The sequence below is a fragment of the Thamnophis sirtalis genome, unplaced genomic scaffold (genome assembly GCF_051295495.1).
Source record: "Thamnophis sirtalis isolate CommonGarterSnake01/CBP01778 unplaced genomic scaffold, rThaSir2_p1.2 scaffold_13, whole genome shotgun sequence".
NCBI classification, from domain to species: domain Eukaryota; kingdom Metazoa; phylum Chordata; class Lepidosauria; order Squamata; family Natricidae; genus Thamnophis; species Thamnophis sirtalis.
In genome coordinates, this window is record NW_028261393.1 from 37,382,929 (window position 1) to 37,407,860 (window position 24,932).

Here is a 24,932-nt window from a genome sequence, read left to right on the forward strand (position 1 = left end):
CCGTAAGAACCCCGCGGTCTCGCGCACTCTTTCTCTCGCTCGCTCACTCGCTGCTTCAGCCGACGTCGCTTTTGCTTTGCCGGATCCGCCAAGATGTCGCTCTCCCACAAGCTCACCCTCGATAAAGTCGACGTGAAGGGCAAGCGCGTCGTCATGAGGTGACGCTCGAGCGGGGATTGTAGGGGGGGAGCGGGCTGCCCTGCGATGGGTTAGGAGTTTCTGGGGGGATCGCCGAGCCTGAAGAGACCCCCCCCTCGGGGGGAGGAAGGGGCTCTTTGCCCAAACCACACAAGTTGAAGTCCACAAGTCTTAAAGGGGCCAAGGCTGGAGACCCCTGCGCTATAAGGAATACAATAAAACCATAAACCCTTTTCGTACAATACGGCAGATTAACGGCAAGAGTTTTGCAACCGGCGCCTCCCGAATAAATATAACGGACATAGCGTGGAGGGAACCTTTCCTCATAGGGACGCGGTAGCTCTGGCTAAGAGAGATTGTCGATCGGGAAGATTGGCATTTAAGCGGTTCCAACCCTAGCGCCGCGTAATGGAGTGAACTCCCGTTACTTGTCCCAGCTTCTGCCAACCTAGCAGTTCGAAAGCATGTAAAAATGCTCTTCGGCTTTGAAAGGGAGATGAGTATCGCCCCCTAGAGTCAGGAACGACTAGCACCTATGTGTGCGGGGACCTCATAAATAAGCCCGCATAAGGGTGGTAAAAGAAGAAACCAGACTTTCCATGCTTAGGATGTGGGGGCTTGGGGGGGGGGGAGGAAGCACTTCATTCCGGTCTTGATTGATGTGCAAGAGTCTCAGTGCCAGAACTGGGGAAGGTCTTTGCAAATGGGAAAGGGTAATCATCTCTTGCCATAGACTTGATTTAATTGATGTATATAGATGGTGATATATAGGTAATCTAACAGCTTGGTTTGGACAAAACTCAACAGCATTTTTTCATGCAGCTGTTGATAAAAATTGGATCCAATGACAGATATGGCATAAGAAGAAGATAGGAGATAATGGTCCATCTGCCATTGAAAATTGAGGGTCTTGTTAGCAAAATAAGACAGACAAAGAACTAACTGCTTAAATCTGGGCCTGAAAAGGAAGCCAACAACTATTGACAACTGCAGTTTCGTGTGGCATGGAGATGTTGTTTTAAATAGTTTTAAGAGTAAGATCTTAAAATAGATGAAACATTTGCTCAAGGTCATTGAGGACTAGCTAGGATTTTGCATTCTACCATTATTCTCTTGAAGCCATTTCCCTACTCAAGATGTTTTGTCTTTTAGGTAAAGAGAGAAAGGCCCTCTGAATTTACAGCCAGTATTTTTCCTTGCCTTGAGGGCTGAATGTTTGTCCTGTTGCATGCTACATATAAAATGGATACGCTGCCAGATTTTGCAGTATCACTGCCAAAATCCCTCATTGAGCATGCAAGCTCTGCCTGCTAGGAGTTGCAGTTTAACCACATCCGAGCAACAACCCCTTCTAATGCATTGCTGAAAGTGGGATGGATGTCGGGAGTTTTATCATAAAATCTGCAAGTCAAAATCTGCAAGCTTCATTCTGGAACCTGATTTAATTATCCTCAGTAGAGATCAGAAATTAACCTCCAATGATTCATTTCCTGTCTTTCAAAAACATTTTGTCCTAGGGACAATGTGCATTGACATAATTCATTGATTCATTTTTTTCTGTCTCAAAATTATTTGTACTAATGCCCAGTGTTTGATGACTTGCAATCTGAATCAAAGTCCTTCCACCTGAAAAGAAAAGAAAAGAAAAGAAAAGGAGAGTGTACTTCCCCTGTTCAGACAGAGTTTGAGAATCTGATTCACTAGGTTTCCCATTTCAGATTTCTGATCCAATTGAGTAATGGAGACTAGATTCACATGGCAGAGGTCAACACCTCTTCTCTTCGTTTAGCACCTTCTCCATCTCACACTTACATTTATAGCCTAATTGCTATCCAATTAATATTTAATTTTATTTGAATTTTTTGCCTTTTCTACATGCTTAAGTTGTCCCCATCAAATAATTATTTTTGTTTCAGTTTCCAATTTTTATTTAACTACTATATTAAATAGTGTTTACATGCTAGAGTTAATTGTGAAAAAAGGTCTGTTCCTTCATTTGACTCTTTGAAAATATGGGGATTGTTATTTTGAGATCATATATTCAGAGCCAAGACATCTCCTGAAATTGATTTTTTCAATTGCTCAAGACAAAATTCAACTTTGCAACCTGTGTCTTTGTGCTTATATTGTTCAACATAATTTCCTGTTGCTTCCACTTTGAGGCAGAAAGCATGGCTTTGTAAAACTGGACTCTGACGCTCCTTCAAGCAGTGTAGAGCAGGGACAACACTCAGTTCTAGCTAAGACTGAAGTAACAAATGGCCTTTAAAAGCTGGCCAGTAGGTCTGATTCACATATTTACCCCCTATTTTATGTATCAAAAGACTGGTAGTGTGGATGGGAGGCACAGAAAATAGAAGTTTAAGCACTTAGCCAAGAAAACTAGAGTTTGCAACAGAAATGCAGATATAATGGTACATTAAACTCTGACCATAACAATTTACCTGAAATCCAAAACCTGTTCTTTATTTTAAAACATTTTTACTCTACTTATAGTACCAAAGGTGCTTTTTCAAGAGGCAGCTGGTTCCACCGAAGAGCTGAAGAAGCTTCTAGGATGAGAAGAGAAACATCTTCAAAGAAAAACCAGAAAGTCCAGTTGCCTCTTGAAAAAGCACCTTTGGGACAACCATGACCTGGACAACTGAGAATCTCCATAGACATTTACTCTACTGATAGTTTTCTTAATTAGTGTATTAGGTATCTAGGAATGACACCATTAGCATGATGCAATATCTGGTTATTTTGTACCCAAATATAATCTGATGTATGCCCTTTTAAAAAAATCTTGTAGAATTTTATTATTACCAATGCATTGCTTTAATCTGCTTATAATTTTAGTTTATCTTTTTCTTTTAAGGGTTGATTTCAATGTACCAATGAAGAACAACCAAATAACCAACAACCAAAGGTAAGTGGGGCTTTTTTATTCTTTTTAAAAGAGTTCTGGGTAGTTCTGTTTATTCCAATGGATTGCAAGTCAATATGAGACCATAGGGGTTTTTTATTTTAGTTTTAAGATGAGTTTCAAGAAGAGACTGGACTGCCATCTGTCAGCAATGGTCTAGGGTCTCCTTCTTGGGCTGGGGGTTGGACTAGATGACCTACAAGATCCCTTCCAACTCTGTTAATCTGTTAAAAAGATCAATAGTAATATCTCCAAATCAGGCTTTCTAATATTTTGCTGGTTTGTTTGTTCTGTCAAGTTTGTCAGACTTGACGACAATTGATCTGATTTCATATGAACTTCTACTTGTTTCCGGCTAACTTTTAAGCATAAAGATGCATTCTAAATTCCAATTTAGAATTTCCAATTCTACTTTCCTTTCCTTTTAATATTATGTATGCTGTGTTGTGCATCTTTCTGTTAGGCTGACAAAAGAAGACGAGGCAAGGTGGCTCCAAATATGTGTACAAAATTTCTCCCGAAAGAGCATCTTTCTTTTGGCTTAATGAGTTGAATCCTACCAGTGGTGCAGGTTCAAAATTTAGGGTGGTTGGATGCAAAACAAAGTTTTGCTTTTAAGTGATAACGATAAAGGTTCCCCTCTCACATATGTGCTAGTCATTCCTGATTCTAGGGGGTGATGCTCATCTTCGTTTCAAAGCCAAAGAGCCAGCACTTTTCAAAGACGTCTCTGTGGTCATGTGGCTGACATGACTCAACTCCGAAAGCGCACAGAACACTGTTCCCTTCCCACCAAAGTTGGTCCCTGTTTTTCTACTTGCATTTTTTTTACATATGCTTTCGAACTGTTAGGTTGACAAAAGCTGGGACAACTAATGGGAACTCACTCCGTTACACGGCACTAGGGATTTGAACCACCGAATTGCCGACCTTTCTGATTGACAAGCTCAACGTCTTAGCCACTGAGCCACCACGTCCCTCTTTTAAGTGATAGGAAATCTTTATTTATTGAGCAATAATTTTTAAGCAATCGTTTGAAAATGTCTTTTTGTAGCATTACAGTCACAAGAATAAATAGTCAAGTTGCACAAGAGCTCCTCTTTTGTATATCAAATGGCTATGATAATGTTTATAGGATCAAAATGGTTTGCGTGTGGCAGGATTACTGAAACTTCTGAATTAGATAGTACTGATCAAAGTCCATCCAGTAGTTCAAGATGTACAAATTAGTGAGCAGAAGAAGATTCAATAGGTAGGATTTTGATGGCAAGAGACCATGTGATGGTATAATGTATAGCACAAATTGGGGGCCCTTAGATGTTTTGGTTTATACAGGTAGTCTTCGACTTACAACCATTCATTTAATGACCAAACTTACAACGGCATTAAAAAAGGTGACATGGCTGTTTTTCACACTTAATGACCATTGCATTTTTCCTATGGTCGTGTGATCAAAAATCTGATGCCTCGCAGCTGGCTCGTATTGGTGACACTTGCTATGTCCTGGGGTCACACGGTCACCTTTTGTGACCTGATGAGCAAAGTCAGTGGGGAAGCCAGATTCACTTAACAACCGTGTTACTAACTTAGCAACTGCAGTGATTCACAGTCACAGTGGTAAGAAAGTTGTAAAAATTCACTTAACAACTGTCTTGCTTAGCAGTGGAAATTTTGGGCTCAATTGTGGTTGTAAATTGAGGCTTGCCTGTAATTTGGTTACTGACAGGTTGGCATGTTGGCTGTTACTTATGGGACTACAGTCCTAAGCGTTTGTAAGCTTCGTTGTCTATTCATGACCCAAAGCAATAGCACTTAACTTATATACCGCTTCACAGTGCTTTGCAGCTCTCTTTAAGCAGTTTACAGAGTCAGCCTCTTGACCCTGACAATTTGGGTCCTCATTTTACCCACCTCAGAAGGATGTGAGGCTGAGTCAACCTTGAGCCTGGGGAGACTCGAACTGCCAAATTGCAGTCAGCAGTAGTAGTATGCAGTACTGCACTCTAACCACTGCGCCCCCGTAGCTCACGGCCACAGACTCTTATTTGTCAGATCCCTAAAAGTGATACTGCCATTATTTGGGAGGAGAGGGGCCTTGGAGTCAATTTATCAGCAGTGCCTGTGACAACTGAGATTTTACAACTGGTTTCCTGGCGCCAAAGCGCCTTGAGATCCCCTCACCTTTTGGGGAATGTTTATGATGGCCATGTGGGACAGTTCACTTTAATGTCTAACGGAAGATAACCATGGGAATGTATGATTATCCGGTTCTCAGTGCAGTTGGTAAAGGAAACATCTTCACACGTGTATTGGCTAAAATCTGCATTCTGACTTATGGGGGGGGTCTCTACTGCTTAAATTTTATTTAGACGTTGCTTTGAACTTAATGGCTTCCCTTCTACTTAATAAAAGCTTCCTTTTGAAATACTCTATTTCAAGAGTCTTCACTTTCTTAAGCTAGGAGAGGCAATCCTTACACTTATATTGCAGACAGAGCCAATAGGTCATTCTGCATTAACCTACCTACACAGCAGGAGAGCTTCCCTTCATAGGTGCTTCTAATGAAGATTGTAAATTAAACTTGCCAGTTTTCTTATGATTTCATAGAATCAAGGCAGCGATCCCAAGCATCAAGCATTGTCTGGACAATGGTGCCAAATCTGTAGTATTGATGAGTCATCTGGGCCGGCCCGACGGAGTTCCAATGCCTGATAAATTTTCTTTGGAGCCAGTAGTAGCTGAACTCAAATCACTGCTTGGCAGGTAAGATATCAAGGCTGTGATAGAAATGCTATAAAAATATTTTCAGTTTCAAAAACTGAATCTAAATCTTCTCTAGGGACATCATATTCCTGAAAGACTGTGTGGGATCAGAGGTAGAGTCAGCTTGTGCCAGTCCTGCAGATGGCTCCGTAATTCTCTTGGAAAACCTCCGATTCCATGTAGAAGAAGAAGGAAAAGGGAAGGATCTTTCAGGCAATAAGGTGAGATTGACAGCCGCAAGTGTCACATTGTGTGCCTCTCAAAGAAATTAGAAAGGTAATTAAGCCATGTTTGATAATCTCTTAATAATACTTCATGCTTTCTGATGTTAATGTAACAGGAAGAATAACTAATTTTCTCTGCAGCACAGTTCTAAGACAGCTTTCTCAGTTGTGAAAGTTGTGTCCTCCTTAGGACTTTGGGGAGGATGAGAGGAGAGGATCTGTGCACTGTTAGATTTCCCCTTATAGACTTGTTTTGTGCACAGTTGTAGGGCACTGTTTCCACATGTCAGTAACATAAAATACTCAACATTCCTGGGAAAGGACCATGGGGTGAGCATGCACTGTGGAACAACCCAGTTTGAAAGCATCAATACACTTTCAAGAGAGGGTTCTATCACTATTTATCTTTTCCAGAAAGGAAGCTGCTGTTTGGCATTACAACTTAAGGGTACATAGGGCTCTTCAAGCAATGCTTCCCCACGTCCACCAGACTTTTTCAGTTGGAAACATCAGGGCAGTATGGTGTTTGTTGGTTCATTCGTTTACAGCTGGCTCTTTCCTTGTTCCTTTACATGGAAAAAAACCCAAGTGCAATGGAGGTATTGATCGAGTGATAACAGATCCCACCTCTCACACCCCCCCCCCCGCTATACACACACTCAGCCCCCGCCCTCCCCAGGTTTCCTTGGTTTTAAGGTTTGATTTTAACATTTTATGTTTTAACTATATGTAACAGTAAGCCGGCCAGAATTAACCTATGATAAGATGTGTGGCCAATGCATTTTACAAATTAAATAAGCTTATTTGGATGAAATTATAGTATTCTGGCTTTAAAAGAGATGTAATTTGGATTAAAGCGAAGAAAGGAGGAGGAGTCTAAATTAAAAGTAACTGCAAGAAAAGTTTGACAAAATGCTCTATTATCTGATGAAGTTTTCATATATACTGTGCTAAGAGAAACCTTTGACTAGGATCCACATATTTTTCAGACAGCCATGTGGTGTCCGTGCTATCTTGCACCTCTGACATTTTCTTGAAGGTCATTGAGAGAACTTGGTCCCAGTCAGTTTCTTTTCTTAGCATCTCTGACCCCATTAAGCCTCAAGTTCGCCTCCGTCTTGTACTATTTTGAGTTTAAAATACTGTTATACAGTATGATGCCCTTTTGCAGGCTGGTGGAGACTACCCATATAGTGCTGTAAAAACATGTGCAAATGAACTTCTGAAGGCCACCTTAATTCCCACTTGAACTTCTTCCTCTATCCTATTGCTTGTTCTTTCATATGAAGTGGTTCTTTCACCTGATCCTTTGCTGTGTCCTTTCTCCTTCAGTTTTGGTTTCAAAGCTCTGTTAGACATCAGCTTCAGAGGCGATGTTGTTTAAAGCACCATGCACATTGTTGAGCCTGAGTAATACTCTTTTTTTTTTTTAATGAAATTTTTTATTCATTTTCACATTCCATTTTACAGTCACTTATATACTGGATATTTGCTATAAGAAAAGAAATAAAATAAAATAAAAAAAGAAAACACAACTCATCATCATTCACAACCCCACCTAACACTTCCATCCTCCATACACCCCATCTTCCCCCTCCAACTTTCCTTTCCTCCCTCTAACACTCCCCTCCTACTTCCCTTTCCCCTCAAACCTTCCTTTCTCCCCTTCCTCCTAGCATTCCCCTTACGCCCTCCTTACATTCCCCTTACTCCTTCCTTACTCCTCCCTCTTCTTTCCCTCTACCTCTCCCCTTGGTGTGTTCCTTTATTCAACTATTATTTATTAATATAATATGATTTAAAAAAAATAAACCAAGGAAGAAAATTATAAAAAAAGAAAAGAAAAAAAAGAAAGAACAACCGTATACAAGTGCATTCTTCTTCTTATTGAAACTATATTAACACCCACCCACCCACCCCCCATAAATCCCCATCCCTAATCCCCCCGACTTCCCAGGGCCCACACCTGGCACTGCGCTCTGTCAAACCCCTTCTAAAGTATCTTATGATCGTATGAATTAAAAATAAAAGTAATATATATATAAAAAAATAGATAGAAAGAAAATACAAATTATAAAAAGGAAAAGAAAACAGAAAAAAGAAAAAAAGAGAAAAAACTCTTTGTATTAAGCTCAGCCCCCCATCTTTCTTTATGTTTAAATAGTGTAAATCATCCTATATGTATTTTATTCTCGTCTCTTGCTTCTTTGTTATTTACCCCAACCTCCTGTAAATTCTCCAGTTCCTCTTCCTTGACCTTATATTCAGATAAACATTTATACAAATTTGTGTAGACATCAATATACAATCTAGCTCAAATAATCTCCCAAACTTTCCCTTCTAGTAAAATTTAAGCAGCATGGATCATTCCACATATTCAAATATTACTTTACAGAAGAATAGTCTCATCAAACTTTCCCTTCTAATAGGATTTAAACAGCGTAAATCATTCCGCGTACATTTTACCCTCGTCCCTTGCTTCTCTAATATTTACCACTATTTCCCATAGTCCCTCCAAATAATCTTTCTTAACCTTATTTTCAAACAGTAATTCACACAAGAGTTAAAATTTATACAAATTTGTGCAAACATCAATTTACAATCTAGCTCAAGATAATCTCACCGAACTTTCCCTTCTAGTAAAATTTAAGCAGCGTGGATCAAATATTACTTTACACAAAAATCAGTTTGCATTCTATCTCCCATCCAGCTTTCCCTTCTAATAGGATTTAAACAATGTAAATCATTCCGCATGCATTTTACCCTCATCCCTTGCTTCTCTGATATTTACCACTATCAAATTTATGCAGACATTAGTTTACAATCTAGCTCAAAATAATTTCACCAAGCTTTCCCTTCTAATAAAAATTAAATAGCATGGATCATTCCACATATTCAAATAATGCTTTCAACAAGAATCAGTTTACCTTCTATTTTAAAATGATCTCATCAAACTTTCCCTTCTAACAGGATTTAAACAGCGTAAATCATTCTGCATGCATTTTACAAATATACATTCAGCATCACCCCACCAATATCCGATTCCGCTTTTTCTACCAGAGAGAGGTCGCAAACCCCCATTCAATCCACAACTTTGACGAATATTTTAAAATGTCTAAATCCTCGATCTCCACTTTTCTGCTTCTCCGAGGGAGGGAGAGCTACCCCCTCCTTCTTGCAGCCATGAGGTCTGCTGCTTGCCTTCTCCTTCGGCTTGTCTTTCCTCTTTTCCAAGTGAATCAGGAAGTCCCGCCTTCAAAGTCTTGTAATAGAAATCTCAAGCCTCCGAAACAGAGTTGAGACGAAGTCTTTGATTCTCAAATGTGACCGTAATGCCGGCTGGGGCCTCCCATCTATATTGAATCTGATGATTTCTAAGCTCTTTAGTTAAGAAAATATAGTCTCTCCTTGCTTTTAACATCTGGGATGGGATTTCTTTGAAGACAATCAAATCCTGGTCATCAATTCACAGGCTGTTATTGTAAAACTTTTGCATAATCGTATTTCTGGATTCTTTTGTGGAGAAATATATAATTATGTCCCTCGGGAGCTGTCGCTGTTCCGCTACCAACGAATTCTGGCGATAGATTTTCCGAATCTGCCAATCAAAATTAAGTCCCGGGCTTCCCACCGCATGGCTGAAGGCTTCAACAAAGATCTGTTTCAGATTCTCTCGCTCCTTTTCACGGAATCCTCTGACTCTTATTGCAAATGCCTTCTTGTTAAAGTTTATCATAACGAGCTGTTCTTGAGTATCTCTAATTTTTTGTTGTAATGTTTGGATATTAGTAGTCAAATGAGAATTAGCCTCCTCCAAGCTTTCCAATTTATTCCCCATTTCAGCGGTATAATCTGACAGGGCAGACACGGCTACAAACGTATTCGCCTTCAATTGGGCAATTTTAGACTTTAAATTACCATATAGCTCCAATACAAATTCTTTAATTTCTTGTTTAAAATCATTAAACATTTGAAGGAAAAATTCCTGTGTTAAGAATTCTCCAGTAGAGGGCGTAGGAGACAAGGGCTGCGATTCCATAGTAGATTCTTTAAATTCATTCGTAGATTCTTTAAGCACATTCGTAGAGAGACGCTTCGATTTTGACCTGGGTGCCATTATAAATAAACAAATAAACAGCGCTCTCGCTCCCCTCTGTTTCCCAAAAAAAAAAATATTTTGTTAAGGAGCGGTCTGCAGGAAGGTAAAGCCGGCTAAGTACATCCCCTATCAGTCACCAACGGAGAGAAATCGCCATTTTGAAGTCCGTTTAAACAAAGAAGCCTCTAGGACAAATGGGGCTGGTGTTTAAGATAGTAATAAAAGCATAAATCTCACAGGGGTGGGACCCGCCCGTATTAATCCTAGCTTCAAACAACTGGGGGCGGAGCCTGTCGCCGAAGAGGGCTCAACGGAGCTCCTCTCAGAGATCTGGTCTGTATATCTAAATAAGATCATAGATATCACCCCTTTTTGGCTAAGAAAGGGGCAGGGAGTAGCTCTGTGGCTAGGGTCTATTCGTAATTCACAGCCTTTTTCTTTTTTTTGGCTGTGGACAGAGATTAGATCCAGCGTAAGCAAAGCCTTTATCTCCAGCCAGTTCTTCTCAGCTGCTTTTTTTTGCAGTCCTAGATAGGCGACCCCCCCCCCCCCCAGGACAAAGCAAAGTTGTTTGAAGCCTGAGTAATACTCTTAAGTGTTTTAATTAGTTGATCCTTAGCAACATCTAGGTTGTTCCCATTGGAATTTTGAAACATCCTGCCCCATAAAATGTAAATCTATTCCAAAAAAAAGTAAGTATAGTTGGCTGGAGTAACCTTTAAAGAATTTTCCCCCCTCACCATTCCTCCTCAAAACCCTCTAATGATTTGAGAGCAGATCCTATCAGGAGAATGTTGTTGTTCTGTTGCTTATCACAAAGGTGGGAAAAGCCCGCATCAGTTTCAATGCAATTCTCAGTAGAGGATGCAGTTTATCTCAAAATTCTTTGTCTTTAGTAAGTACAATAGAATAGAGTTGGAGGTCTTCTAGTCCAGTCCCCTGCTCAAGCAGGAGAACCTATATAAGAGACTATCTAGACTCTTCTTAAGAGCAAAGGTGGCGCAGTGGTTAAATGCAGCACTGCAGGCTACTGCTAGATCAGCAGGTCAGCGGTTCAAATCTCACCGGCTCAGGGTTGACTCAGCCTTCCATCCTTCCGAGGTGGGTAAAATGAGGACCCAGATTGTTGGGGGCAATATGCTGACTCTCTGTAAACCGCTTAGAGAGGCCTGAAAGGCCTATGAAGCGGTATATAAGTCTACTGCTATTCTTTAAAACCTCCAGTGATGGAGTGCCCATGATTTCTGGAGGCAAGTTCCACTGGTTAATTGTCCTGTTGGGAAGTTTCTCCTTAATTCCAGATTGCTTCTCTCTGGTTAGTTTCCAACCATTGTTTCTTGTCCTGCCTTCTGGTACTTTGTAGAATAATTTGACCCCCTCTTTTTTGTGGCAGCCCCTCAAATACTGGAATACTGCTGTCATGTCACCCCTAATTCATCTTTTCTTTAGACTAACCAAACCCAAATCCTGCAACCGTTTTTCCTATGTTTGTAGTCTCCAGGCCTTTGATCATCTTAGTTGCTCTTCTCTGTATTTTTTCCAAAGTCTCAACAACTTTTTTGTAATGTGGTGATCAAAACTGGATGCAGTATTCCTGGTGTGTTCTTACTAGGGTTTTGTAAAGCAGCACTAATACTTCACGTGATCTTGATTCTATACCTCTGTTTATACAACCCAGGATTTAGGAGAGGGAGCGCCTAAGTTTCTTTAATCTCTTTTTTTTAAATCAAGGGCATTATGGGTAGCTAGGTCAAAAAGCCCAAAGTGAATAGGTAACATACCTGCTAGGTACTTTTTACTTCATCATCCTCTTCCTAGTGAAAGTTCCCCTTTTGCTACCCTTTGCATAGCAGTGTTACATTTAGGGAACCTTTTTGTAAACCTTGATGCTGTGGTGAAGGTGGGTGGGTTGAGGATTGAATGTCAATTGACTTGTTCTTTTTTGTTTTCTTCCAGATCAAGGCTGATTCTGCAAAAGTGGATGCTTTTAGAGCATCACTTTCTAAATTAGGAGATGTTTACATTAATGATGCTTTTGGGACTGCACATAGAGCTCACAGGTGAGTCTTTGGTGTCATGCTGGTTCCTGAATTAAAGTCTCCTTGTGACATTAACCACTCTTCTAGGATAAGGGTATCAAACTGGCGGCCCATAGGCCGGATGCATCACATACAGGCCATGGCCACCCCAGCTCCACAAATGGAAAAAACATCACGAAACGTCACGTGACGACGACAAGACGTGGCAAATTTGACACGTGTTCTAGGATAAACCTCAATATATTGGGAAGGCCGTTTCTATAATACTTATAATAAACTCTTTTTATTTTGAATGCTTTACATTTGAGAAAATATATATCAACCGTCCCATAGGTTCATATAGTAAATAAAGTAAGGACAACATGGTTACAGAAGTAGCGAAACCAATTCTGATATTTTTTTGTGCAAATAGCATGGTTAACTTTCCCTTGGCCCTCCCATTATTGTTGCTCTTGATAATAAAAAAGCTATTAGAAAAATCTTTGTAAGGTACTAGGAGTGCCTAACTGTCTACCATACATATTGTAAATGTTCTCTTTGTCAAAAAAATATTTTTAGTATGAATTTTACATTTTTGGAAGAAATGGTGAGCAACATTTAAAAAAAAATATTTAACAAAAATTGTTGAAAGTCTATTTTCTTATATTTAAATCCATGCAAAATCTGAAAATCGAAAATATCAGTATGACTTTGGGTGGTTTTGGTGATTTTTTAACTGAATACTTTCCCACTTGTTGAATTGGAATTGGAATTTGCTTTATTTATATGCCGCCCTTTTCCCTGAGGGGACTCAGGGCGGCTCACAATTCAAGGGAGGGGGAACAAACAAATTACAAAACAAAGACCATACACTACTAAAAACGCAACAATCATACCATTCGGAGTGGGGCTAGAAGTCTTTAGCCCCAAGCCTGCCGGAACAGCCAGGTTTTAAGGGCTGTGCGGAAGGCCTGGAGGGTGGTGAGGGTACAAATCTCCACGGGGAGTTCGTTCCACAGGGTCGGAGCAGCCACAGAGAAGGCCCTCCTCCGGGTAGTCGCTAGTCGGCACTGGGCGGCTGATGGAATTCGGAGGGGGCCTAGTCTGTGGGATCTTATCCCCCACAGGCGGTCTCTCAAGTATCCAGATCCAATACCATGAAGGGCTTTGTAGGTGACAACTAGCACCTTGAAGCGAATCCGGAGACCAACAGGCAGCCAGTGCAGCTCGCAGAGGATAGGTGTTACGTGGGTGAAACGAGGTGCACCCACGATCGCTCGCGCGGCTGCATTCTGGACAAGCTGAAGTCGCCGAATACTCTTCAAGGGCAGCCCCATGAATTGATTTGTTTTAATTGAATTACCTTTGTAGGATCAAACGAACAGACACAGGTGCTTATTTGTATTATCTGTCTCTCTTTTTCAACAGTTCCATGGTTGGGGTCAATCTGTCTCAAAAAGCTGCTGGCTTTCTAATGAAGAAAGAGCTGGATTATTTTGCTAAAGCTCTGGAGAGCCCAGAACACCCCTTTTTGGCAATCCTTGGAGGGTAAGAATAACATTCTTTGGGGTAAACTTGGGGGAAAAACCCTAATTATTAGTTTGTTGGGGTTTATGATGTGGGCAAATATTTTTAATTAATAGTTATGACCATGGTAACTTTAAAAAATAAACTCTGCCCCATGCTTCGTATATGCTGCTATGAGTTGGATCAAATAAAATAGTTCTGTATGTGTTTGGCCTTTCAAGCAGAGTTAGCGCATATACTGCCTGTTCAGCAGTTCTGTGTGTAAATTGAAACTTTTGCCTTTAGGCCAGGATGATATATAACTGGACACACAACTCCTACAGCATTCAAAAGAAACATGTTGAGATTTTTTTTTTTACAAGGGAAGGTATCAAATAGCAGATTAATATTTTTAATTCCAAGACATGAATTTAGTAGAAATATGCTGAATTGCAGTATAGATTCAGTTTTATTTGATGTTTCAGTGGGCAAGAGAATATCAAACCAATGTTGCTAAGTAGGGCCAGTTTTTGCATAAAGCTGAAGGGAACAACCTGCATTACAGCTACAAAAGGGGAGTGTATGCCGAACAGTCCAGTCCAGTCCCCCCTTCTGCACCTGGCCCAGTGTCTCCCCAACCCCAAGCTCACTCCCCCAGCAAGGAGTTCTCCTAGGGGACATGTCCAATACAATTTTCTACTTCAAAAATGCTAGAATCAAAAGGTTTCTGACGTATAACTTCAACATGAAGTTGAGCTATAAAGCCCTGCTATCCTCAGAGCCCATCTTCTCCTGCAGTTGACTCTAGAAGGTTTCAAAGAAAAGAGCAGAATCTGGCTCAGCTTGGTTCTCGCTTCACTTACGTGTTTGGCTCAAGGTACAGATGAAGCAGTGGTGGTTTCCGGATCCTGTTCCAATCAGTACAGTTGGTACTGGCCTGGCGGCATCCACATGGACACACACAGTGCGTGTGCACACACGTACAATGCGCACATGTGTCTTAGTGCCTCTGATGCACCAGCTGCTCCGCAGAGTGGAGTGCAGGCGTTGTACGCACTGCAGAGAAGCGCCAAAGACTTAAAAGACCGGTAAGGAGCTCGGGTGGGAGGATGGACTCTCCGGAGCACCATACTAGAACAGTATCCAGTGCTCCGGGCAGGCTCTGGTACGCCCCTACCAGGACGTACCGCCTGCAACCCACCACTGAGCTAAAGTGCAGGAGTCATTTGGGTCTATTCCCAAGGCTTAGAAGATCCATGGCCGAGTGTCTTTTCCACCTCAGGCATCAGTTGAGCAATAGGTGGAGGGACTCCACTGGATGGGCACATAGGGATGGTGTGCAACATGCCCCAGGCTCCTCTAGCAGAAATAACCAGTGCTCTTAACCTGCCTTTGTCTAACAACACTGGTGGCAATCTTAGTACCATCCGGAAAGGGTTTATGACAACTCACCACGGCCATCTTGCCACAGGACAACTCATTGCAGGGCAAGAGTTACACTAATAGCGAAGAAATGATGGAATAGAATCATTAAAGAAAGGATGGAATGGAGGGACAGAATGAAATTGGAATGGCAAAAATTAAAATATTTTTTTATTTATTTTAAATGATTAAATAGAATTATTAAGTTGTCGCACAATGAGTTGCCTCACGGTGACTTGGCCATGGCAAGTTCTCCTGCACCAAGTTGCCTGTGGTGATTTGGGCGCAGCGAGTTACCTATGGCAAGTTGTCCCATTCCCCCTGGAAAGATCTTGCACTGGTATTTTCTAGATAAAAGGCATCCTGAACGATCAGTGTTGGTTTCTGAGCAAGCCACTATTTTGCCTATTTGGCCACTTGCATCTGGTTGTCTGCACATCCTGTCCATCAACAGAGTCCATTGCCACAGTCATCTCCTCTGGCACCCCACAGTGTACAAAATAGCAGCTGCGGAACTGAAACCCAAATAGAGTATTAGACTGGTAATAATTAAATAGTTATTAATTGTTGTAATAATAACTTTAAAGAAAATACAAGCCTAAAATAAAATATAATTAGGAGGAAATAAAAGAATTCACAGTAGTTCGAAATCAAAGGTACGATAGTATAGAGTCCTGTGGTTGTGTTTAAACCATTTGCCAATAGAGATATTAAAGAATTGCTCTTAGGAAACAACGTGGCTTTCCTGGTTATATTTTATTTTGGAGAAACAGAAATCCATAATTCTGGCTATCTGGAGTAGATTTCCAGAATTGCTTTATTACAGGCAGCTTATGAGAGAAACGGGGTAGAGATCAGCTTAGTCCGGATTTGGCCCTTGCAGCTTCAGCTGCTGATTACCAGAGTAAGACACTTGGGCAGGAGAGGGCAGCCTAGCACAGCTAAGAGCTTTCAGAGAGGAGAGGGTGGGAAAAAAAGTCCAACCTTTAATACGTTTCTTCATCCAAAGAACCACAGTAATAACTCATTCTGTGAAAGGGATTGGAACAACAGGGTTAGGGATCTACCTACCTCAATACATTTTGGATAATTATAAATTATTTGTATTGATAATTCATATTTTGATTTTTCAAACCAGAGTGGAGAATGGATGTGTTAAATGAATTTAGAGCTTCCATCCTTTTGACTTGAAACAGAGCCAGGTCTATGGATGTGTGTCTGTGTAATGCCTTTCTCTCTATTTTAAGCTTTACTTAATATAAGTCAAAAGAGTAAATGAGTTCACATGTTTCTCCCATTTAACAATGAAACATGAAATGGTTTTCATAGTGTTTCTACAGTCTAATTAGCTGTTTTCTTTGTCAAGTATTTTTATTTCCAATATTCCACAGAAACATTTAACAACTCTGGATCTCTTTTTCTCCCCCCTGCTCGTTAGAGCTAAGGTTCAGGATAAGATTCAGCTAATCAATAACATGCTGGATAAGGTCAATGAGATGATTATTGGTGGTGGAATGGCCTTCACCTTCCTCAAAGTACTCAACAATATGGAGGTATTTATTTATTTAATTTCTACAGGTGTCCATCTCAGCCAAGTGGCTCTGTGTACTAAAACATTGTCTTTAGTTGAGAAAAGTAAATATATAGGAACAATTCTTTCTATTAATCAGTGTTAAATATTTAGTCAGTTGTTGGCCATATGCTTAAATGACAATTTCCCCTGGTCTTCTTTTTTTTCATATGTTCATCTTTCACTAATATTGCTTCTTTGACCAAGCTACTGTAACACTCCTAATTTAGATCTGAACTTTCAGAAGTCACACTGAAAATGATTTTCTTCAGCTTCTTACTTCCTATCTGCCACCAGTCACTTCATAGAAACATAGAAAACTGATGACAGAAAACTTATTTAAAATGGTTTTTTATTTTGAAAAGGCAATTTGACTGATTTTGGAAACCAATTTTTTTTGCTTCCTATCTTGGAAGTTTCATCAGTTGTATTGGATGATGTGAGAAATAGGACAGTTCTTGACAGTTGAGATTTGTTGGTAGGACACAATTTGAGGAGGGGGGGGTGCTTTGTTTTGTTTTTACAGTCAACTGGTTCTTATCACTCTCTGAAAGCCATTGTGGTTACTGGGGGGCGGGGGGATCTGTGATTCAGTCTCACCTAAATCAGAGGTGTGGAATCTTCTTGGAACAACCTAAAGGACTGCATTGTAAATTGGGGTAGGGAGTATCTTATCCTTCTTCCTCTCCTGAGAGAGGGCTGCTCAGTGTTAACTTAAATGGCCTCTTTGACCCCTCTTTCAAACCTGTGGTCCCCCCTATCCAAACTGTGGACTTGGCTATCTTCAAAAGAATGGCCCTTCTCTTTCAAATGCAGATGGACAACTGCATCTTGTCCTGGTGAGTTCAATCTCCCATGTTGTGCCATGTGCTTCTGAAGTGGTTGCTTTGTTTCACCAATGGACAGATCTGCACTCGTCTCACTGCACTGTACAGTTTTTCAGATATTCTAGCAACATATAGAACAGTTTTGCTTTGTTTGTCACTCTCCCTTGCCTGTAATAGAGGAGCTCATGTGGGTCTTTTTTTGGATTTGATGAAGGCCCAGCTAGGATAGAAACAAATTCTCAGGGATTCCTGGTTGCGTTTTAGTTCTTTCTCTTTTCCCTCTTTACTAGTAGGCAAACCTTTCAGCCCGATGGCCAGGGGTTCTGATCACCCCCAATTTGTGTTCTAGTGCCTTGATGGCAAACCTATGGCACGCAGTGCCCCCTCTGGTGGCATACAAGCCGTTCAGCTCCAATGCGCATATGTGTGCGTCTCTGCAGCACATGCAAAAGGGCAGAGCACGTGAGGTTGCACATGCATTTGTGGGGGGTGGGGCATGTGTGGGGGTGCACCCATGCATTTGTGGGGGGATAGGGCGCATCTGTGGGGTCAAGTGCATGCATGCGTGAGGGGTGCATTGCATTTTGGGGGTTTGGGCGCGCTTTGGGCACTCTGTCTGGAAATGTTAGCCATCACTGTTCTAGTGGGTAGTGAGAATTAAAATGCAAACACTGATCAGTGTGTGTTGGTTTTTTGTAAACTTCAATATTAAGGCTTCTAGTCTTCCTTAATGTGTACAGCACAATCCAGGAAAATCAGACAGTTTTCCTTAACATCTTCCCAATGGTACCTGTCCACAGAGTGGATGTGTTTGGTGAAGGATTCCACTTCCTGCGTTTTAATCTTGACCCAAGTATCAACCACATAGCAGTGAGTTGGTGAAATTCCTGGGTTTGGTTTCTACCTCTTCCATGTACAAATTTGCCACAATGGGAGACACAGGTGAACTCATGATGCAACCGTGTTTTTGTTTGTAGAAACCCTCATTGTATTTAAAATAGGTAGTGGTCAGACAGAGGCCCAACATGGCACCTAGGTGGTCTGAGCTGAGGTTGGTTATGTCACTTAATGTGCTGTCTCGGGACAGCTTCAGTTGTTGGGATGCGGGTGAAGAAGAGTGAGGTCACACCATAAGAAACCATAGTTTCATCTGGATCCAATTTTAGTTTCCAAACCTTGCTGACAAAGTCCTGCGAATTGTTGGTGTGATGGGTGGTATTGCCAACCAAAGGAGCCAATAATTTAGATGTTTTGCATTGTTGTAGGTGACAAGAGTTGATGCTGCTGACAATTGGTGTGAGTGGATTTCCCTCTCTGTGGATTTGGGGGAGTCCATATATGTATGGACTCAGGGTAAAGGCGAAAGTATTGTGGCTTGTCAGTTGCATTGTCCTTAAGTAGTTTTTGCAGGAAATTGATGACCATTTTCTTATAAAATATATGGATTCCCCAAAATCCACAAAGAAGGAAAACTTTCCTTTTCCATTTCTTCCCCGCTCCCAACCATCCTGTCAGAACCTACTCATTTGAACTGTCACTAATTTTCCTTCCATCTCCCACAGCATCCAGGAAGCTTCCAGGATAGATAGCGAAACATTATGTTTTTCCAGTTGCCTTTTCAAAATAAAAATCCACTTTTGATGCAACTATGACCGGGATAAGTGAGAATCTTCATAGACATTCTATGACAGCAAAACACCTAGCCTGTTTCCCTGAAAATAAGACCTCCCCAGATAATAAGCCCACTCGAGCTTTTGAGAAAATATTGCAACACAGTTGCAGCCATGAGGTGACCTAATAAGACCTCCCCGAAAATAAGTGTTTATTTTGGGGGTCGAAAGAAAATAAGAGCCTGTCTTATTTTGGGGGAAACACGGTAGTGGTCCAGCAAATCTGCCTTCTAAGTTCAATTTTATTTTTTTTAATAATAAACATGGATATGTTTGTTCCAAGCATGTTTAAACTCAGTTATTGATGATTGATCCATCAGCTTCATTAGAAGTTTGTTTCAGTCTTCCATCACTCTTTCTGTGAAGTAATACTTTCTAACATTACTTTTGAACTTCTGTCAGTTTGAGGTTATGCTCCGATGTTCTTGAATTTTGCTTATTATTGAAAATACTGCCTTCTAGATCCTTAATACTGTATATTTAAAGATTTTGATCATATTCCCCCCTTTTCCTTCATTCTTTAAGAACACATATTTGCAAGGGTCTTTTGTGGCACTCATTGATTTCATTGCAGCTGGCACCTTCATTTAGCTGCCACTGAACGTGCGTTCTTTGTTTCTTCCAGATTGGCAACTCTTTGTTTGATGAAGAAGGATCAAAAATAGTCAAAGACCTGATGGCCAAAGCTGAGAAGAACGGTGTCCGTATCACTTTGCCTGTCGACTTTATCACTGCAGACAAATTTGATGAGAACGCTAACACTGGGGTAGCTACCTTGGCCTCTGGCATCCCTGCAGGCTGGATGGTGAGTGGAAGAAACCATTGCTAGGTGTTTTCCTTCTCTACGCTTTCCAGAGGAAGGACTGAATGGTCTCATTTGCTCCCTTGGTCTTAGGGATTGGATTGTGGCCCTGAAAGCACTAAGCTCTTTGTCGAAGCTGTGGGCAGAGCCAAGCAAATTGTGTGGAACGGCCCAGTTGGTGTCTTTGAGTGGGAGAAGTTTGCCAAAGGAACCAAAGCCGTGATGGATAAAGTAGTGGAAGTTACCAGCAAAGGCTGCATCACCATTATCGGTACAAATCTTTCTGTTGTTCTTCTGGGTGTCGGTTTTTGATTATTACCTTTTTGGTCAATTTGAACAATTATCTTTCATGGAAGGAAGAGGGCATTGCCTTTCACTGGTAAATTCAGTGATATCGGTGCCACCTAATCTCTGTTGCCCTTATTTTGTTTTGGATTGTACAGCATATCAAACTGGCAAAGAATGATTAAAATGGTACATGGAGAGAACCTCTGGCTGGAAGTGGGTGGATCTTATTTTAAATGGTTTTAACAACAAACGCCATATTTTGTTGTCAGCCCAGTTGTGTGTCCTCAAACAGTCCAAATTATTTTACAGGTGGAGGAGACACTGCTACCTGCTGTGCTAAATGGAATACGGAAGATAAAGTTAGCCATGTTAGTACAGGAGGTGGAGCCAGTCTGGAACTTCTAGAAGGTAATGAGTTTCTTTTTTTCTTTTTAAATTACCCCTGATGAGTTTGCTTTAAGCACTATTCCTGCCACGGGCTTTTTTGTTGTTTAGTCGCTAAGCTACGTCTGACTCTTTGCAATCCCATGGACCATAGCACAACAGTCGCCCGTCCTTCAATGTCTCTGGGAGTTTGCCCAAATTCATGCTCATTGCATCAATAACACTATCTAACCATCTCACCCTCTGCCGTCCCCTTCTCCTTTTGCCTTCTGTGTTTTCCAACCTCAGGGTCTTTTACAAACCTCCATCCGTAGTTCTTCAGGGATTCTTGCCTACGATATCGAATCCCTTTAATCAATCCATTCCATGTAAGGGAAATCATAAGGGATATGATTTAGATCAGGGGACTCCAACCTTGGCAACTTTAAGACAAATGGCTGAGGAACTGTGGGATTTGAAGTCCACACGTCTTAAAGTTGCCAAGATTGGAGTCCCCTGATTTAGGTCATACTTGAGCAGGCTAGTGGTTTTCTCTACTTTCTTCAATTTAAGCCTGAATTTTGTAGTAAGAAGCTCATGATCTGAGCCACAGTCATCTCCAGGTCTTGTTTTTATTGACCGTAAAGAGCTTCTCCATCTTTGGCTGCAAAGTAAATAATCTCGTTTTGGTACTGATCATCTGGTGATGTCCATGTGTAGAGTCACCTTTTGGGTTGTTGGAAAGGAATGTTTGCTGTGGCCAGTGTATTCTCTTGGCTAAATTCTGTTAACCGTTGCCCTGCTTCATTTTGTACTCCATGCTTCTGTAATTCCAGTTGCCTCTTGACTCCCTACTTTAGCATTCCAATCCCCTTGGGTGAAAAAGACATCTTTTTGTGGTATTCATTCTAGAAGATGTTGTAGGTCTTCATAGTATCAGTCAATGTCAACCTTTTCAGCATTAGTGGTTGGATTACTGTGATGTTGAATGGTTTGCCTTGGATTTGAAACTGAGACCATTCTGTTGTTTTTGAAATTGTACCCCAGTACTGCTTTCCCCACTCTTTTATTGACAATAAGGGTTATTCCATTTCTTCTAAGGCAGGGGTTGGCAAACGTAAACACTCAAAGAGCCATTTGGACCCATTTCCAGAAAAGAAAACACCGGGAATCACAAAGTTTGAAACCGGAAGCCCCCTGTTCAATCCTGGAGCTAACCGGAAGTTCAGTTCCCCCACCATAAAATCTCCTCCTAGCGTGGCATACTTTTTCTGCTACCTGTCATAACTGAAAGCCCTATCAATTGTGGAGACAACTGAAAAACTCTCCCCTTGCCATAGAGTTCTGTCCTGGCACACTGTGCTTCTCTCCCCCCATCTCCCTCGAAGCTCCTCTCAAAATTGTGGCGCCGACCAGTGACAGAGCTGCAGCAGAGGGAGGAAAGAGCCACATGCGACTCCAGAGCCACAGTTTGCTGACCTCTGTTCTAAGGGGTTCTTGCCCACAGTAGAAGATATAATGGCCACCTGAATTAAATTTGCACATTCCCGTCCACTTTAGTCCACTGATTCCCAAAATGCCAATGTTCAATCTTGCCAACCTATGTTTGACCACATCCAGCTTACCTTGATTCGTAGATCTTACATTCCAGGTTCCTATATATTTCTTTATATATATTTCTTTACGGCATTGGACTTTCCTTTCCCTACCAGACATATCCACAGCTGAGTGTCCTTTTGGCTTTGGCCTAGCCGCTTCATTCTTTCTGGATCCACTTGTAATCACCCTCCGCTCTCCCCCTGTAGCACCTCCCACCGTAAGGGGCTCATCTTCTGGGATCATATCATTTAGCTTTTGGTACTGTCCATGGGGTTTTTTTGGATGCTGGAGTGGGCTGCCCTTTCCTTCTCCAGTGGGTCACATTTTGTCAAAACTTTATTATCATCTGTCCATCTTATGTGGCCTGCATGGCTTAGCTCATAGCTTCTTTGAGCTGTGCAGGCCCCTTCACCATGACAAGACAGTGATCCATGAAGGGGCTGGAGGCTGCTAGTACTCTTGTGGTCTAGACCGTTGATAGGAAGAACATATAGCCACAACAACTTTGTTCAGAAAATATTAAGCTATTGATTTTCTTATAAGTGCTTAAGATAGGGTTATAGTTAGGTGCTAAATTAAGTGCTTAATTTATATACGTGCTTTGCCTAAGCAAGATAATAAAGCTAGCTTCTTAAAAGTATAAATAACTTTTTGTGCAGTCACCGGGCCCATTAATGCAGCCCAGCCTAAAACGTGATTATCTGGATTACGATACTACTATGAAATTACCACTACTATGAAATTCTACCAATTAGTTTTGTATCATCCAAAACCACATTTGAAAGTGAAACAAATTTATAACAAAAAGTATCCTTGTAGAACCTTAAACATGAGCAGATTTGTTATGGAGCGAGTTTTCATTGGTGCATTTGCATCTGATGAATTGTATGCATGAAAATTTATGATGGAGTTAAATATATGACTTTTAAGGTGTTGTGGAATTCCTAGTTTGTTGGCAAAGACTAATGCTGTCACCTCGGGGCAGGGGGGGGATTATAGTTGTGTCTTTGTGGGCTGCATTGTTCTGCGAATGATTTTATTTCCTCTAGTAATTAAGCTGTTTCCCAATACATAGACGTTTTGTCTTTCTGCTGCCTTTCTTACTGTCTGAAAAATAAGCCAAACTAAAGTCTTCTGCAACTGTTATTACCAAAAATGCCATGCTGGACAGGCTCTTTGTCTCTGTTGCCTAGGAATTAACAATGAAGGGGAAAGAATGTGCACTTGCACAGGGAGCCCATGAGAGTGAAATGTCCTCTTTAGTTTAGATGGTTAGCATTTAAAATGTAGGTTTTCCTCGGTGGTTCTAAACAGTGGTGGTATATATATATTATGTTATATATATATTATATAATATAATAAAAAGTAAAGGTGTACATTATGTGAACTCCCTAAAATACATGAGTAAAAAACATGAGAATTAGGGTGTGACTTTTTAGAACAGATAATAATTTTTTCTCTATTTTTGTTCTTTTAAAGTACATTTGGTGCAGCATCTAATTTGCTCAATTTGGGTTAAAAATTTCTGATTAATATCTCACCTGGTGCCCTTGATGAACTGCTAGTTCAGTGATAGGCGATCTTTTCCCTGTTGAAAGACACCTTCTCTATAGGTTGTTACACAGTACATACCAGTCAGTGGGCAATTCAAACCAAAAACAGATGACCATTGAAATGAATGCATGAGCTGCCTCTGTGCTGCTCCTTCTGATCCACATGCACGAAGAGAACACACTTAGTGGTGTTATCAGTTGGAATGGCTAATTCAAATTCTTGAGTTAATGTGTTTTCTGATCCCTGGGTAATATAACACATATGAATGAATACCTATCATTGAAATTTACTTCTGATTGTCTTAGTTGTACAGGAATCCTTGAAATTTTCTGTAATGGCCTCTATTCCTTCAGGATTTTAAACATTTAAAGCAAAGGCCTTTGGGGGGGTGAGGGGTTGAGGGAAGATCTTTGACTCTGAGACGATGAAATGAGCTGTGCTGAAATTAGTTACTCATCTTTGTGTCTTTTCAACCATGCGCAGGTAAAGTTCTTCCAGGTGTCGATGCTCTGAGCAGCGTCTAATGCGTAGAACGTGGGATAAATGAACACCCCTTATCTGACTGTTCCTCTGCGCCAGCATTTAAAGTAGATACTGCACCATCTTCATAACTGTTCAAGCAGCAGAGCACATGGTGTACACTGGAAGCAAGCGGAATCAGGCTCTGTTCTGTAAAGATGACTGTTTACATAATGCTGATTTGTCTGTTGCTATCTCATCTGACTTACTGTGTTGCTAAAGCAGCGTCTGTTATTTTCACAGTGTACATATCCATATTTTAGCCTTTTAAAACAGGTGGTTCCCTGATGTCAGATTTTCAAAACCATCAGTTTGCTTCTGTGGTACTTTAGCTGCTTCACACAATCCACAAGCAGGCAAAGAACATACATTTCAGGATATGAATGTAAGCTTTCAAATAAATGTTTAAGTGTGAGTAGAAATATTTCCTTTTGAGTGTTTTTTTTTCTAAATTTCGCTACATAATACAAAGTTTATACAATTAGAACATCTCCCAGGAATTGTTTTAAGGACTGGGCAAGATAGTCTATCCTTAGCATGTCTAGGAATTTTTTTTAAAAAAAGATTTTGAATCATGTCCAATTACAATATTCGGATTATTCTCTTTGCTTTTCTCTGACGATTGCAATTTTAAGTATTGACGCTACAGTTTGAGATGTCGA

At 40.8% G+C, this 24,932-nt stretch overlaps 1 protein-coding gene across 1 annotated transcript; it reads left to right on the forward strand.

Annotated features, from left to right (window-relative positions):
- On the forward strand, positions 1-24,692 carry PGK1 (phosphoglycerate kinase 1). Its single transcript, XM_087727891.1, has 11 exons — positions 1-158; positions 2,999-3,049; positions 5,654-5,809; positions 5,886-6,030; positions 12,089-12,192; positions 13,579-13,698; positions 16,517-16,631; positions 19,771-19,950; positions 20,041-20,218; positions 20,545-20,643; positions 24,235-24,692. Exons 1-11 carry the CDS (start codon positions 94-96, stop codon positions 24,273-24,275), a joined length of 1,254 nt encoding a protein of 417 aa, XP_087584017.1. The 5' UTR covers positions 1-93; the 3' UTR covers positions 24,276-24,692.
- The last annotated feature ends 240 nt before the right edge of the window (positions 24,693-24,932 follow it).